Source organism: Corythoichthys intestinalis, chromosome 16 (genome assembly GCF_030265065.1).
Source record: "Corythoichthys intestinalis isolate RoL2023-P3 chromosome 16, ASM3026506v1, whole genome shotgun sequence".
In the NCBI taxonomy this organism is placed as follows: Eukaryota; Metazoa; Chordata; class Actinopteri; order Syngnathiformes; family Syngnathidae; genus Corythoichthys; species Corythoichthys intestinalis.
Window position 1 is genome coordinate 42,894,884 of NC_080410.1, and position 17,589 is coordinate 42,912,472.

Consider the following 17,589-nt stretch of genomic DNA (forward strand, 5'->3'; position numbering starts at 1 on the left):
TCCATTGTTGCCCTGGCTGTGTGTTTGGGATCATTGTCATGCTGAAAGACCCAGCCACGTCTCATCTTCAATGCCCTTGTTGATGAAAGGAGATTTTCACTCAAAATCTCTCAATACATGGCCCCATTCATTCTTTCCTTTGCACCAGTGGTGTCAAACCGATTCTACAAAGGGCCGCAGTGGGTCCTGGTCTTTGTTCCAACAGATCCAGCACAGACAGTTCAACCAATGAGGTTTCTGCTAAAATAAGCAGCACCTGACTGCAATCAACTGATTATGCTTGTAAAACACCAGATTGGTGAAAAGGTATTCATCTTGTTTGGTTGGAATGAAATCCAGCACTCACTGCGGCCCTTTGAGGACCGGTTTGACACCTGCGCTTTACACAGATCAGTCGCCCTGATCCCTTTGCAGAAAAACAGCCCCAAAGCATGATGTTTCCACCCCCATGCTCCACAGTGTGTATGGTGTTCTTCGGATGCAATTCAGTATTCTTTCTCCTCCAAACACGAGAACCTGTGTTTCTACCAAAAAGTTCTATTTTGGTTTCTTCTGACCATAACACATTCTCCCAGTCCTCTTCTGGATCATCTAAATGCCCTCTAGCGAACCGCAGACGGGCCTGGACGTGTACTTTCTTCAGCAGAGGGACATGTCTGGCAGTGCAGGATTTGAGTCCCTGGCGGCGCATTGTATTACTGATAGTAGCCTTTGTTACTGAAGTCCCAGCTCTCCGTAGGTCATTCACTAGGTCCCCCCGTGTGGTTCTGGGATTTTTGCTCACCGTTCTTGTTATCATTTTGATGCCACGGGGTGAGATCTTGCATGGAGCCCCAGATCAAGGGAGATTATCAGTGGTCTTGTATGTCTTCCATTTTCTAATAATTGCTCCCACAGGTAATTTCTTTACACCAAGCGTTTTACCTATTCCAGAGTCAGTCTTCCCAGCCTGGTGAAGGTCAACAATTTTGTCTCTGGTGTCCTTCGACAGCTCTTTGGTCTTGGCCATAGTGGAGTTTGGAATGTGACTGACTGAAGTTGTGGACAGGTGTCTTTTATACCGATAATGAGTTAAAACACGTGCCATTAATCCTAGTAACGAGTGGAGCCTCATTAGAAGTTAGACCTCTTTGACAGCCAGAAATCTTGTTTGTTTGTAGGTGACCAAATACTTATTTTCCACTCAAATTTGGAAATAAATTCTTTAAAAATCAAAAAATGTGATTTTCTGTTTTTTTTCCCCACATTCTGTCTCTCGTGGTTGAGGTTTACCCATGTTGACAATTACAGGTCTCTCTAATCTTTTCAAGTAGGAGAACTTGCACAATTGGTGGTTGACTAAATACTTATTTGCCCCAATGTATATAACTGGAGTCGTTATGTAACGCAAATAAGGTTGCTTAAAAGTTGGTAGGGACAATTTGAGCATCCTGAAAAGTTGGTAGTGTTTTGTCCCTACCGTCCCTGTGCAAACCTACGCCCTTGCTAATACCTTAGGGACAGTATTATTGAAATTTTTTTGCGGTTTTGAAACCTTGACGTTTTCATAACAAGGTATACCTTGAAACCGGTAATCGGCACATATCAAACTGAACCACAGCAAATGCACATGTATACATTTAAATCCTATACTGGTATCCTGTTCACTTGATTAAACTCCAAACCGCTCACGCACGGAGTCAAATGCACCGTACTCGATGTGACGCAGGACATTAAGGAAAAGCAACAACAGAACGAGCGTGGAGCAGCGATGAAGCAAAAATATTCGACTTTCCTTCATTTAATCATTTCCATTTTTAGACACTGAGAAATATTGTGTGCCTAACACTTCCAAGCATTTTCAAGGACTTGACGCAAGTTTTCAAACTTTGATGATGAGATGGTAAAAATCCAAGCATTTTCAAGGATTTCTCGTACGCGTACGAACCTTGCATTTTCAAAGCCACTATTGCAAATAACATGAAACAAACGCCAAGCCTTGTTTTAGATTCAAACTTTAATTTGGAGTTCACACAAAAGCTGTCATTGGAAGGTGTATATATTATTTTTTTCACTACTTCCTGATCATTTCACTGATGTATGTGCATTTCAAAACAATTTTTGCATAAAACTCAATTTTTTTTTCCTGACATAAGGCACATTAACAATGGTGGCTTTTGAGACGTGCGGACATGAAACTTTTTTTAAAGAACAAACATGAGAACATGAAAACTTTTTATTCCCTATCCACGGCATAACAAACATTAGTCTTTGACCTCGCAACTCCCTTCATGGCGTCGCGTAACACTATGAGAATAACGTCTAGTTCCCTCTGACAAAGGTGACTTAGCCACTGTATTGTGCTCCTAAATTCAGAATGACCACTCAAGTATGTACAGCGAAGGCTCTGTGAGGTGGCGGAGGTAAAAAAAAAAAAATGCCCAGCACATTACGCGGCATATTACTCCTAAGTGTTAAAAAAACAAAAAAGTCACCTGTAACAATGCTGCCTTGGTGAGTAGTCTTGTCAGCTCTGTTCCCTGAAGGGTTAAAATTCCAGACTTCGCATCATAAATGAACTCGGGCCTCCATTATAGCCGCGAAGAGCTCATCGTTGATGGCCACGTAGCGGCCCACTTTCACGTTGAGGAAGTAGATCCGGTCGCTTGTAAAGCGTGGATCGTAACCTTCCCTCTGCAGCCTGGTTTTCTGGATTTTGAAGGTACCTACAAAATGTGAAAAACACGATTAGACACGATTTAAGAAATGGAAATTGTTAGCCGTGGTTTACCTGTAGTATCGACGGTCGGTGATAAACGTAGGAATACCGGACGAGCGTATGGCGGTAAAGCGGTCTGGACTTTCTGGAGGAAGGCATTGCAGTCGAAAGTGCCGTTGGCGTCGGCGATTGCGGCCATGCCTGCCTTCCCTTCAACACCTGAGCACAATACATGGGAGAATATCAAGTATCTTCATGGTTCGTACATCTTTTTCTTGCCCAAATTCAAGCAATTTTTAAAGCAACTCTAGGGAGCTTTCAGTTTTGGTCAATTTTAGTAGCACAGGTGGACAAAAGCGGTAGTGTTTTGCCTTAAAGTGCCTACGACAGGATTAAAAAAACAAACTCTTAAATAGCATTATTATGTGAATTAGAATCATATTTTGAGACGATTTGACAATATGCAACAATTTGGAAAAACGCAGATGACGAGAAATTTAGTCTTTTAATCTGCCGTTTAGCCACGCCTACTATTATAGGGCCCTAGCGTCCCCAACATGAGGATGACGTCAGCAGGGTTATGCTTTCATCTGATTTAGAATTCAGCCCATTGAGGGGAAATTATTCAGAACAACTCCAATATTTTTATAGGATATTCTTTTTATCTGACTATTTTTCTCCAATAGCTAAATAAATGGCATGGTCATGACAAATAACTGTCTTGTGCTAAATGGAATATGAAATAATAAAGATGCATTTATTCAAGACAACATGGCAAAATTACTCCATAATGGTCAAAACTGTCCACTTCTTGCACCTCCCAAACTATATTTTATGCCACCGGCATTAGTCCGACTTTTGTCATTTCCCTGCCCCGGCTTGGGAGAGCGTGAACAAACCAGGAGGCGTGACAGATAGCCGAAATGCTAACCCGAACAGAGTGATGTTTCCTTCTCTTTTTTTCGGCTTTCGAAGCGAAAAATCACAGAATACTACCACGGACCGTGTCACGGGGCGGCGGGGTTGTCGATTGTCTTCGACGATCGGCAACCCGCACAGCGGCGAGCAAGTTACAGCTTGTTGGACTCGTTCCCCTGCAGCGGGCAGGAGAGCTATATTGCTGGGGAAGCAGCTGGACAAACCGGCCGACGTCAGAGGAGCGCGTAGCTGCCACATGGTCAACACGAATATGGCGTAAAATAATGCTTTACTACACGGCGAAGACGTAAAAAGTGAGAGATAGGCGTGCAGCTGTTGTGCAGCTAACATGGCAGAATGTGTCTGAGGAGAAATTTTTTACATTTTCTTCAATGATTAAACGTAAGTAAATAGTCCTTTATTTAAATAAATCTGTCGTGTTTACTTTGTAATCGCTGTATTCGTGGCAATTTTTGACACAAAGACGCAATTTCTGATGGGGTTGAAAATTTGACAGAAAACCGGGCACACGATGAGGGCATTCACGATGGACAATCAGCCACAAAATGCAAGCCACCTCCGTATTAAAACGTGTACCATGATCCCAGTATTTGACATAAAACAAAATACGATGTTTACTTACTTCCTCGTAAGTTCAATGGTCCCACAGTAGTAGGGCTTTTTTGGGCCAATATCCAGTGAATGGATTAAATTTAAGGCGATTTAAGACCTTGATTATCCATATTTTAAATTTAATACAATTTAAGACCTTGATTATCTGAATTTTAAAAATTTTTTATGACCCGCGGGAATCCTGCAAATCTCCATGGGAGAGTGTGGTTCCAGCAGCGGTGAGCGTCTTGTGGCAAACTAAACAGGGCCTATGACAGCGGTGCTGGCGTAGTGATGGAATGCTGTTCAGTGGACGGAGACACACACATCATGGCCGATGAAAGCGTGATAAAGGCGCTTTCTTGGACGTTTTGGACACTCATAAATGGCTCCCACACCTCCAACTGCTAAGCTAAATGATATCTTGATGTACATTTGTGTGGAACTGTAGTTCCCAACAACAACATAAAGCTAGAGTTGTCCGATAATGATTGTTTCAACCGGTATCCTGATATTGTCCAACTCAAACAATCTGATATCAAACAGATACAGATATATGCGGTCTTGGACTTAACATATTATGGCTAATTGAATTTTAATGCTCCACTGTCTGCTTTAATAATGATAAATGTATCAAATTCAAAGAAGTAGTGTGACCGATCCCATCACTTGATCGGAAATTGGACCGAGTGTGCCATTTTTCAGAGAATCGCAATCGGGTAAAAAAGATTGTGTTTTAGATCAAAAATATTTTTTTAATTTTATTTTTTAAGGGCTAAGAAGTAATAAAGTAAGACCAAGACTCAGTATTGGTAGATTCTCAAAATCAGGACTCACCAATATGCGATCGTGACATCCCTACTTCAAGGTTTTCAAATAAACATTCTCTGAAAAATAACTACTTCAACTGACGTTATGGAAAAAGTGCTTATATTGCACCACTATATTTATTATTTAAATCAAAATTGTGCAAACATCAGTTTTTTGGATCAAGTGCAAGGGCAAAGTGCCCAAAACCGATAATGAAAAACCAGTGTCGATATTGTCCAATATCATTTTAAAATGCTTTTAATCAAACGATTGTACAAAAAGAAAAACATTTTTCCTGAAAACACAAAAGTAAAATCCAAGCATTTTTAAGGATTTCAAGAACCCTGCTGCTTAAATTTAAATACGAAGATAGATTTCGCACTCACTCACCTGGCACAGTCACGCCGTACACAGCCACGTCGGTCTGGTTTAAGATGTTGCTCAGTATGCCCTCCACTTCTGTGGTGGACACGTTCTCTCCCCGCCAGCGGAAAGTGTCGCCGCTGCGGTCTCGGAAATACATGTAGCCTAAGTCATCCATCACCAAGACATCACCTACAAGAGATACAGGCGTCCAAATTAGGGCTGCAGCAATCGAATATTTTAGAAATCGAGTATTCTACTGAAAATTCCATCAATGAATCTCATAAAACTTTTTTTTAGGTCACCAGCTTGAAATGCTCCCACACTTTTTGAAATTTTCTGCTTTTTCTTGATGCCTTACTCTTCGGTTTCGTCAGCTTCTTCGACATTACCTCTATATTCATAAGTGGTTAAAATCAAATATGCCGATCGATCGGGTCCGATCACGTCATTTTCAAAGTATCGGAATCGGCAAAAAAATATCGGACGTGCCTTTTTTTAATATATATATATTTTTTAATTAAATCGTTTTCTAATTGTATTTAACGTTACAGACATAATATGTTACACTCATCCAGAGTCTTCAGTTTTGGCTTAAGGTAGGGTTATTAAATTTATCCCGATAACGGCGGTAATTAATTTTTTAAAAAATGTATCACGTTAAAATATTTAACGCAATTAATGCATGCGCTGCACGACCCACTCACGCATTGTCGCGCTCAATCTGTAATGGCGCCATTTTACCTATATAGAGAGCTAAAAGGCAGCGTAAAATGAGTAGAGTGAAATTTGGAAGCCTTTGGAGCCTTTTTTTAATTGGCTAAAGCCTTACAATCCCTCTCCCTACGATTAGAAATATCGTGGGAAGCAATGTGGGGAAGTAAGGTAGTAATTGATCTTTTTCTTAACACCCTATGTTATTTCCCAACGCAGAGAAGGTATATCAATTGGTAGCACGACGCACAGTCATAGTTCCACTTCCCATCATGCATTTGGGCATGGCTACAGTATCATTTACTGAAAGCTCAACAAACACACTAGATGGCAATATTTAGTCACAATATACAAAGTCACATTTATCCTTTAAGAATTACAAGTCTTTCTATCCGTGGATCCCTCTCACAGAACGAATGTTAATAATGTAAATGCCATCTTGAGGATTTATTGTCAAAATAAACAAATACAGTACTTATGTACTGTATGTTGAATGTATATATTCGTCCGAGTTTTATTCATTTTTTTCTTAATGCATTGCCAAAATGTATATGATTGGGAAAAATTATCGGGAATGATTGGAATTGAATCGGGAGCAAAAAAAAAAAAGCAATCGGATTTGGGAAGTATCGGGATCGGCAGATACTCAAACTAAAACGATCAGGATCGGATCGGGAGCAAAAAAACATGATTGGAACAACCCTACCCGCCACCTGTCTTCTTCCTGCACGCACGTGACGTCAGCGTCTTGTGCCCCATTAAAAGTAGTCCGGGCAAAACGACACGCTAAGAAGTGGCGAAATTAAACGATTCCCCGATCAATTTTTAAAATCGAGTTACTCGAAATATTCGAGTAATCATTTAAGCTCTACTAGATACATTTTCTTTTTTTAAAAAAACCCGCATTTTGGTGTGAACGGTAATTTTTGCAGGAACAATCAAAAGATTCCATGCGTCGCACGAGAACTCCGGTCATTTCGGTATTCGAACGGTGTTGTCAGGGTCCCCCCAGGATTGATAAATCTAAATTCAAGACTTTTAAGACCTTTTTTAATGCCATTTCAACTGAAAATTAATACTTTTCTCGCACCCATTATTTAGATAATATTGAATCATATTAAAAAAATAAAGCACTGAACATCAAATTTAACCTCAATTACTAAGTGTGTTTGACAAAAGAATGCACATTTATTGAAGATACAATTAAAACACATTTAAATATAAGGTCTTTAAGAATTTTTTTCCCAGGATGAAATGGATTTTACACTATTATTGTAAAGCAACTCCAGAAATTATATTTGCAATACAACAGGTTTCCCTTTTAAGAGGACCTACTCAAGGTGGTATGTCGGTGATTGTCAAGTTGGCCACCTTAACTGTAAAGTGCTTGCAATTGGCAGTGAAAGTTTAAAAAACAGCCACTAAATGGCAGTAGTTTATCACTAACTACCACAAAATAAAAAAGCTACACATGACCATTTCCCTTGGTAATTGTTTTTTTCTAATCACATTACAAGAAGTATACAAAACACATGTTAATCCTTTGTTAGCTATTGAAGACATTTCTTTTAATCAGATAGAGAAAATCCATACTCTTATTTAATCAAGAGAAACATTTAAATATACCAGGAGGTGTTTTACTATCACCTACATTATAATTTGCCTATCACCATGCCATGTTATTCAGATCAATGTTACCCTGCACTCGTTCCAATAATAGACAGTGTCAACCGTGTTGTGTATCTGAGAGTGATGGTGAATCTACGACTCCGGTTTATCAATGGTAAGGCTAGTGCACCTGCCAATACCCCATTGAACATGGCTAACTCTTGAGTTAAAACTGCAAAATTTACATTCATTCGAAAGGCAAACCGTGCAAAAATACATTATTGCATCTAACACATTTTAATTGGAGAAACTGGCAACTTACTTTAAAATGTTAAGCAGGTCCACTGCCTTCGCATGACCCATAAACTACGACCCAAAGTATCTGGATGCGACTTGGTTGCAGATCCAATACCTCACATGCTGGTCCAACTGTTTGGACTTGGTTGTCTTGTTGAGGCTTTCGTCGAACATAACAACTAAGGCATCTGAGCAGTTCCTTGCGTTAGCACACAGTACTGTGCGATTGCCTGCTGTTGTGATGTTGATGCTAATGATGCTAACGGCGCGCACGCACGAGGTGCAGTGCATCGTAAAAATTTTACGCGTCATCTTCGTTATGGATTAAAAAAAACAAACTTTGTCACGTATATAATTTAGGTTGCACTGAGATGTTCTTGAAAATTAAAACCACGGTGAAAAAATTCCAGACTTACGACAGCTAATTTAATACTTTTAATACCTTTAATAATGGAAAACTAAATTCAATGCTTTTTTTAATACTTTTAATAACCCGCAGGTACCCTGTTTGGGTTGTGCAGCGCGCAGAAGAAACGCCATTCAAAAAACCGGAATAACATTTTGAAGCAAGCATGGTTGCTTTTGCATTACATGCAAAGCTACCATCAATGGGACATGATCATTTACTGCCAGAATTGATTGAACGTCTATGACTTACCTGACAAATAGGCTGTGTCATTCTTCTTGAAGACATTTTGAGCTATTTTCTTGTTAGTAGCTTCGTGGTTAACATAGCCATCAAATCGCCTCAGGGGATCCTTTTGGTTGATGCGGCCCACCAAGAGACCCGGCTCACCTGGAAAGTACAGAAGTCACCCAGTGGGTAACTTTCAAGTCATAGAGGATCGTTTTGGATTATTTACCGGGTTGACAGGGCACACAGAGGCCTCGGCTATCCCGGACCAGCTCCATGGTGTCCTCGTGCACTTTGACCAGACGGATGGGGTAAATATTGGGTAGAATGCGACTGTTAAATCCACAGGCCCCCACCTAGAAACAAAGACTGGTTTACATGTTTTCATTTCGGCAAATTTTCAAAAACGTCGCACTAATCGCCGACCTTGCCGTCCAAATTGGCTATGCTACAGTTGCACTCGGTCGCTCCGTAGAACTCTCCGATTCGCGGCACACCGAAACGCTCGGTGAAAGCTTCCCACACGCTGGGACGCAGACCGTTTCCGACGGCCAGGCGAACCTTGTGGGCCTTTTCTGACGGTCGCACCGGTTGAGACAGCAGGTAGCGGCAGATTTCGCCGATGTACTGGACAACCTAAAGGAAACATGGGTAAATACATGGACTGGCCACTGTGGAATAATTCAAGTCCTGTCAAGTAGTGGCTTGGCAGCGCCTTGCATGGCAGCAGCACTATTGGTGTGTGAATGTGTGTGTGAATGGGTAAATGTGTGCTAATGTAAAGCCCTTTGGGCATGGTATCCGTGTAGATAAATGCGCTATATACAGTGGGGAAAATAAGTATTTAGTCAACCACTAATTGTGCAAGTTCTCCCACTTGAAAATATTAGAGAGGCCTGTAATTGTCAACATGGGTAAACCTCAACCATGAGAGACAGAATGTGGAAAAACAAAACCAGAAAATCATACTGTTTGATTTTTAAAGAATTTATTTGCAAATCATGGTGGAAAATAAGCATTTGGTCAATACCAAAAGTTCATCTCAATACTTCGTTATGCACCCTTTGTTGGCAATAACGGAGGCCAAACGTTTTATGTAACTCTTCACAAGCTTTTCACACACTGTTGCTGGTATTTTCGCCCATTCCTCCAGGCAGATCTCCTCTAGAGCAGTGATGTTTTGGGGCTGTCGTTGGGCAACACCGACTTTCAACTCCCTCCACAGATTTTCTATGGGGTTGAGATCTGGAGACTGGCTAGGCCACTCCAGGACCTTGAAATGCTTCTTACGATGCCACTCCTTTGTTGCCCTGGCTGTGTGTTTGGGATCATTGTCATGCTGAAAGACCCAGCCACATCTCATCTTCAATACCCTTGCTAATGGAAGGAGATTTTCACTCAAAATCTCTCGATACATGGCCCCATTCATCCTTTCCTTTACACAGATCAGTCGTCCTGGTCCCTTTGCAGAAAAACAGCCCCAAGGCATGATGTTTCCACCCCCATGCTTCATAGTGGGTATGGTGTTCTTCGGATACAATTCAGTATTCTTTCTCCTCCAAACACGAGAACCTGTGTTTCTACCAAAAAGTTCTATTTTGGTTTCATCTGACCATAACACATTCTCCCAGTCCTCTTCTGGATCATCCAAATGCTCTCTAGCAAACCGCAGACGGGCCTGGACGTGTACTGGCTTCAGCAGGGGGACACGTCTGGCAGTGAAGGATTTGAGTCCCTGGCGGCGCATTGTGTTATTGATAGTAGCCTTTGTTACTGTCGTCCCAGCTCTCTGTAGGTCATTCACTAGGTCCCCCCGTGTGGGTCTGGGATTTTAGCTCACCGTTCTTGTTATCATTTTGACGCCACGGGGTGAGATCTGGCATGGAGCCCCAGATCGAGGGAGATTATCAGTGGTCTTGTATGTCTTCTATTTTCTAATAATTGCTCCCACAGTTGATTTCTTTACACCAAGCGTTTTACCTATTGCAGATTCAGTCTTCCCAGCCTGGTGCAGGTCAACAATTTTGTCTCTGGTGTCCTTCGACAGATCTTTGGTCTTGGCCATAGTGTTAGTTTGGAGTGTGACTGACTGAGGTTGTGAACAGGTGTCTTTTATACAGATAATGAGTTAAAACAGGTGCCATTATTACAGGTAACGAGTGGAGCCTCGTTAGTAGAAGTTAGACCTCTTTGACAGCCAGAAATCTTGCTTGTTTGTAGGTGACCAAATACTTATTTTCCACTCTAATTTGGAAATAAATTATTTAAAAATCAAACAATGTGATTTTCTGTTTTTTTCCCACATTCTCTCATGGTTGAGGTTTCCCCTTGTTGACAATTACAGGCCTCTCTAATCTTTTCAAGTAGGACAATTTGCACAATTGGTGGTTGACTAAATACTTATTTGTCCCACTGTAAGTACTCTCCATTTACTATTTAGACATGCACCGATTACCAGTTTAAAGGTATAATGTGGTATGAAAACGGTTTCAAAACTGCAAAAAGTTTCCGTCATACAGTCCCTGTGGTATTAGCTATTATTTATGTCCCAAAAATTTCCCCCACCGGTTGCTGCTTCGTGTCAGCTGTGCTACACGATGGCTGGAGGAGGTGAAATTCCTTAAACTATTTCCCTCCATCGAAGAAAACAAAATTGCTGGGATGGGAATACTTCGGCAACAGAAACGTTACAGACGGCCACGGCTTAGAGGAGGAGGGCCAATTGACATGTAAAACATGTTTGCGGAGGGTGACTGCTGAGGAGGCAATATCTCCAGTAGGATTTCGCATATATACAAAAATTAAAGGTTAGTAAACACTGTCAAGAACCTTTCCCACCAGCTATGAGAGTTAACTCCAACGCGTTTATTGTGTCTAGCGTTGCTAAAACGTGTTTTTTTTCTCTCTGGCAACTGTCTTTGCTAAGGAAGAGCATGTGTGTATTGTAAACATGATACGAGTCATACGCACCTGCTTATTATGAAAAATAATTCAGTTATTTTTGTTCCGATGGTAATAATATTGAGCTGTGGCTGTGGGTTTAGGCTCACTTAAAGCATTGCATTTATTTTAATTTTATTTAAAAGAGTTTGTTTAGAGATGTCCTGCGATCGGGTCTGATCACGTCATTTTCAAAGTATCGGAATCGCCAAAAAAATATCGGCCATGCCTTTTTTAAAAAAAAATATATATATATATATATATTTTTTTTTAATCAAATCGTTTTCTAATTGTATTTAACGTTACAGACATAATATGTTACACTCATCCAGAGTCTTTAGTTTAGGCTTAAGGTAGGGTTATCAAATTTATCCTGATTACGGCGGTAATTAATTTTTTAAAAAATGTATCACGTTAAAATAACGCAATTAATGCATGCACTGCACGACCCACTCACGCATTGTCGCGCTCAATTTGTAATGGCGCCGTTTTACCTATATAGAGAGATAAAACGCAGCGTAAAATGAGTAGAATGGATTTTGGCAGCCTTTGGAGCCTTTTTTTAATTGACTAAAGCCTTACAATCCCTCTCCCTACGATTAGAAATATCATGGGAAGCAAGGTAGCAATTGATCTTTTTCTTAACACCCTATTTTATTTCCCAACGCAGAGAAGATATATCAATTGGTAGCACTACGCACAGTCATGGTTCCACTTCCCATCATGCATTTAGGCATGGCTACAGTATCATTTACTAAAAGCTCAACAAATACACTAGATGGCAATATTTAGTCACAATATACAAAGTCACAAGTCTTTCTATCCGTGGATCCCTCTCACAGAAAGAATGTCAATAATGTAAATGCCATCTTGAGGATTTATTGTCATAATAAACAAGTACAGCACTTATGTACTGTATGTTGAATGTATATATTTGTCCGAGTTTTATTCATTTTTTTCTTAATGCATTGCCAAAATGTATATGATCGGGAAAAATTATCGGGTATGATTGGAATTGAGTCGGGAGCAAAAAAAAGCAATCGGATCGGGAAATATCGGGATCGGCAGATACTCCAACTGAAACGATCGGGATCGGATCGGGAGCAAAAAAACATGATCAGAACAACCCTAATCGGTATATCGGCTATCAGTTAAAAAGTCATTATCGGACAACTCTATACACAATATGGCTTTGCCCCTTTGGTATAATGTAATTAAGAACCACTGTCACTTACAGTGCAATTGTACTTGATACAATCATCCCAGAAGCGACTCGCTGAGAATTTCTTCTTGACGACAACAGTGACGCCATGTATCAGACTTTGCCCGACGCCCATGATGTTACCTGTCAAAAAGGAAAGTGTATGATTCAGTAACGCTCCGCAGTGGCGAGGCAAAAAAGTGCCACCAATGAGATGTCTTCGGAACCTGCTGAGTGATAGAGAGGAAGACAGTCATAGATGATGTCATCTGGGCGCATCCGAAACGCGTAGTAGCCAAAAGCAGCGATTCGGTAGTACCTGTACAACACACACTTGTTCTGAAACGTGTATTGATACACATGCTACGTCATTTTTTTGTTGTGGTTTTGAGAAGGGGAACATACCTACTGTGCACGACAATAGCAGCCTTGGGTAGTCCTGTGGTGCCAGAGGTGTAGATGTAAAACAAACAGTCTGCAGAGGAGAACGTTAACATACTTCAGTAATAAGAGCAAGTATAATACACGAGAAACTGAAACAAGAAAAGGACTATGAAAAGCTCCAAAACATGTAATTCATGATAATATCTTGCTTTTCTGTTTATTAGTTGTTTTGTAGAACATCCCAGAAGGATTTCCTGACCCATGTATTAATAATTGTTGTATCGCCATATCGCAAGATCGTTATTAGATCGTTATTAGCGCTGCAACGATTAATCGAGTAATTCGATTTAAAAAAAGCTTCAAATTAAAGTTTCCTGCTTCGAGGATTCGTTTAATTAGAGTGACATTCTAATGGTTTGTTTTGAAAGTGTTGCAATTAGTTTTATTGATTTGGGTGGATACACTACCCACTAGTGGCAACAGTAAATATGCCATAACTCATCTAACATGGCTGAAACCAGCTGCTCCCCGTTAAGACAAACTTAAGGTTTTTGTTTGAGCTGATATCTTTGTTTATGCATTCATTGTAAAGATGTCATTTTTGATAAGTGAATAGACGAATCATAGTGCTTTCATTCAACACCAGATCATGGCATCACTGCAGCATCATAACTAAACGAGTTTTGCCTAGCCGACTGGAAATATCCCTTCTAAGTTCACGTCAGTGGCCGACAATTTGCATCCGTAAAGTTTTATATGCTCTCTCTGCCTTGGAATAATTAATTTTGATCACAATTATACTGAAAATATGGAATCACAACGGCAAGGCAGGGGTAGAAGAAGGTGTGGAACACCAGGAGAAGACCATCCAGTCCGTAGAGGCAAGTACAAGTAGTAAATTATGCCGAGTCTGATGAGGAATCTCCAGAAAGAGGGGGCGTGGATTCAGAGGAAATAGAGTTAATAAACAATGGCATTGATACTCTCCAAGAAGAACCGGGGATGAACAGACCCCTCCCAGAAAAATTTCTATTCATTTTCATTTTCAAGTTTCATGACAATAGTGACTTGTTTGCAAACTTGTCAAAAAGGTGCCATTTTTGGAATTTCAATTATTCCGTGCTCATTTGCTCAACCTCGTTGTGGAATACATCAAATTGAAGCCAATATGTTAAACGTTTATGATCAGTTGTCAAAACCTGACTGAGATTTTTAGTTTATCAGTAATCAAGCAATGTTTATTATTTATTCTGCAACGCAATAAATTTTCATAATCCAATTACTCGATTATTCGAAATAACTAATCGATGGATTAATCAATTAGCTGCAACGATTAACTCGACTAATTCAATTAGAACAAAGCTTCAAATCAAATTTTGCTGCTTCAAGGGTTCGTTCAATTAGAGTGACATTTTAATGGTTCGTTTTGAAAGTGTTGTATTTAGTTTTGTTTTGGGTGGCTCTCGTGGCAACAGTGAATATGCCATAACCTGCCTAACATGGCTGAATCCAGCTGCTCCCTGTTAAGCCCAACCTAAGGTATGTTTTTGTTGGAGCTAATATGTTTGTTTATGCATTTGTTATTTAGTTTAGAAGTATACTTAGCAGTGTTCAGTGGCATTATGTGTTTTTTTGTGGGATTATGTGTTTGAACGGGGGAAAAAAAGCATTTTATAGCATTTACGGTGGCAGATTTTGCTATGCAAGTTAGCCAATTGTTCTTTTGGTGTACTTAGATTCTATTTTTTTTAAGACCGTTTGAGGCCAAGCTCAGGTATTTTAATTTAGTTTTAAATGAATTTATTGCTCTTTTGAAATTCAATTGCATTTCTGCATTGTTTGAAGAAACATTTAGGAATTTAATTTTGTATTTGCATTTAGCAAGCCAAAATAAATGTTAATGCTGGCATAAACACTTGTTTCTTTGTTTTACATCTGCTAAAACTTAATGTGCAACGCAATAAACGTTCGTTATCCAATTACGAGATTATTCAAACTAACCGATTAATAGATTAATCGATTACCTAAATCATCGATAGTTTCAGCCCTAATCGTTATCCTTGCATCGCGAATCGCAGTGACGTGCGGTCAGGGGAAGCAGGTGAGGCAGAGCCACCTGTCATCATGACAAAAAAATAATTATAGCATCAAATTTATATTAATATTTGTCCATTGCTCTTTATGTATGACTCATTTCAAACATTTTTTATAGTCAAAATCGCTGAATTTGCCCATTTCCTGTTCAAATAACGAAATGAAACGAGAGGTGCGGCAGCAACGAGTAAAGCCTCACCTCTGATTGCGCAATCCATAACAAACTGGGTTGATACATGGAATTGGAGCGTGCTGGTTGCCGTACATCTGCATGTCGCCATTATAATGTTTCCAGATACGTTTATTTGACCTGATTTTCCACAGTCTGGCTAATGTCTTTAACCCTTAAAGTTTAATTTTTGTTAGCGACATATTTAGTTTTGCTGATGGGAAATAAAACCGCAGTGAAAAGGAACAGCTTGCGGCAGATAGTACTCTGCCGCACTGAAAGGGGGCGTACGTGAAACTGGACTTTCCGTCAAAAGTGGACGCGATTAACAACACCGGAGCTAAAAGGTTTGCTTCAAACTACGGGACAGAAGATAACTCGCGCTTTTCAAACGGACTGGTACACCCGAAAAGACTGGCTATGTGGCTGTCCTTCGAAAAAATCGGCTTTGCTGCTTTCCCTGCCTTTTTTCCTCAACTTGTGCCAATGTCTGGACTAACACGAGATACTGTGACATTAAAAAACTACCACGAAGCCTCAGCTGACACGAGAGCTCGACCACTCACATCAAAGCCTGATTGCTTTAAAAACTTTTGGAAGCTCAAGGATCGATTTGGCTTTGACGAACAGCGGAAGCTCAACGGTAGCATCCAGAATGCTAAGGTAAAGAGTTTGAAATACCTCATTAATGCAACCTGCATCCTAGCTAAATAGGAGTTAACATTTCGTGGTAACGATGAGCGTGTAAGCTCTTCTAAACGTGGCATATATGTAGAACGATTACATGGTTTTGCTAAGAAAGATGAAAGGTTAGCTAGACATTTGGACACATCCACTGTGTGTTCTGGCTTGTCAAATAGAACACAGCGATCTAATTGAAGCAATCCTCTCCATTGAGGCGGAGAGATTTTTTTTAAGGTAAAGGAAAATAAGGAGGACTTTTACAAAAAGGGCGTAGGTTTGCATAGGGACGGTAGGGACATAACACTACCAACTTTTCAGGATGCTAAACTTGTCCCCACCAACGTTTAAGCAACCTTACCTTTTTTGCATGAAATAATGGTCAGTTATATAGAGAATTTAGATCTTTCAATAGTTCCATATGTTGTAAGGATAGAATTGACCCTACCATTATTAAGTGAATTATTTTCATTATGTTTATGCTAATAAAAACCAGACATTTATTCAGGAAGTTTTCAAAATGTTTCTTTAGTATTTTTTGAAAACAAAGGTTTGAATCGAACAGTGTATCATCTGAACCAATGCACATAAAAGTTATTATCAGTAGATAAGGATTTATTTTGCATTGATCATTTTGCCTATTAATTAACTAGGTTCATATACATGAGAAATGTGGCCCTTTGCCCCCTTCATCCAATCTGTTTGGTCTTATTAATGTCCCGTCCCCAGCAAAAAGTGTACCTACATGCAGGTTATGCTGTTATAGACCCTACCCACGTGACGTCACAACTCCTGACTGGTGCCGCCCAATTGTCCGTCAACACATCATGTTTCCTTGTTACGGCTACGTACATTCCTCCTATTTACGACGTGTTTTTCTGCTCGTTAACATTAATAATCAAAATGGTGAAGGCGTGTGTGGCGGTCGGTTGCAATAACAGAGAAGATAGACGGAGAAGACTGAGAGACTTGATGTTCTACCGGATTCCGAGAGACCCGGAGAGAAGAGAGCGAGATGGGCTGCTGCAATTCGACGAGAAAACTGGGCTCCAAACGATTACCACAGATTATGTAGTAGTCATTTTATATCTGGTAAGATGCATTTAATATATATTTAGAGGGTTTTGGGCTGACAACCACAATTAAGATCATTGCTAGGCTAATCGCCGACAACATACACGTATGTATGTAGTGAGAGTGCTATCGCTAAACCATATAAACATTAAAAGCCCTAACTCCATTGACAAACGACATGAAATACATTAGACTTGACAGTGGATGTTAGCAAGAACAAAAGATTTTGAAATTGAAAATTTCGTAACTCACCTTTCCAAGCACAAGATAGATTCCTGCCGAATTTTCGTGGACGAGGACCTGTTTCACCCAACCAGCAACGAAGTATTTATAAGCCTCCAAGCTCTTAAAATTTTTCAAACTTTCGTGAGAATAGGCTGATTTTGTGTGGA

General features: G+C 40.0%; 1 protein-coding gene across 2 annotated transcripts in view; it reads right to left on the minus strand.

Moving 5' to 3' along the window:
• Nucleotides 1–1,978: 1,978 nt before the first annotated feature.
• The window catches only part of slc27a1a (solute carrier family 27 member 1a), a 30,980-nt gene continuing 15,369 nt past the window's right edge, over nt 1,979–17,589 (minus strand). For both annotated transcript variants that reach the window (XM_057817719.1, XM_057817718.1), the window contains exons 5-13: nt 13,201–13,270; nt 13,023–13,114; nt 12,830–12,939; nt 9,081–9,290; nt 8,884–9,010; nt 8,679–8,816; nt 5,429–5,593; nt 2,771–2,917; nt 1,979–2,705 (exon numbers count right to left, since the gene is read on the minus strand). In XM_057817719.1, coding sequence (XP_057673702.1) covers nt 2,548–2,705; nt 2,771–2,917; nt 5,429–5,593; nt 8,679–8,816; nt 8,884–9,010; nt 9,081–9,290; nt 12,830–12,939; nt 13,023–13,114; nt 13,201–13,270 — 1,217 coding nt within the window. In that variant the 3' untranslated portion in view covers nt 1,979–2,547. The remainder of the gene's footprint in view (nt 2,706–2,770; nt 2,918–5,428; nt 5,594–8,678; nt 8,817–8,883; nt 9,011–9,080; nt 9,291–12,829; nt 12,940–13,022; nt 13,115–13,200; nt 13,271–17,589) is intronic.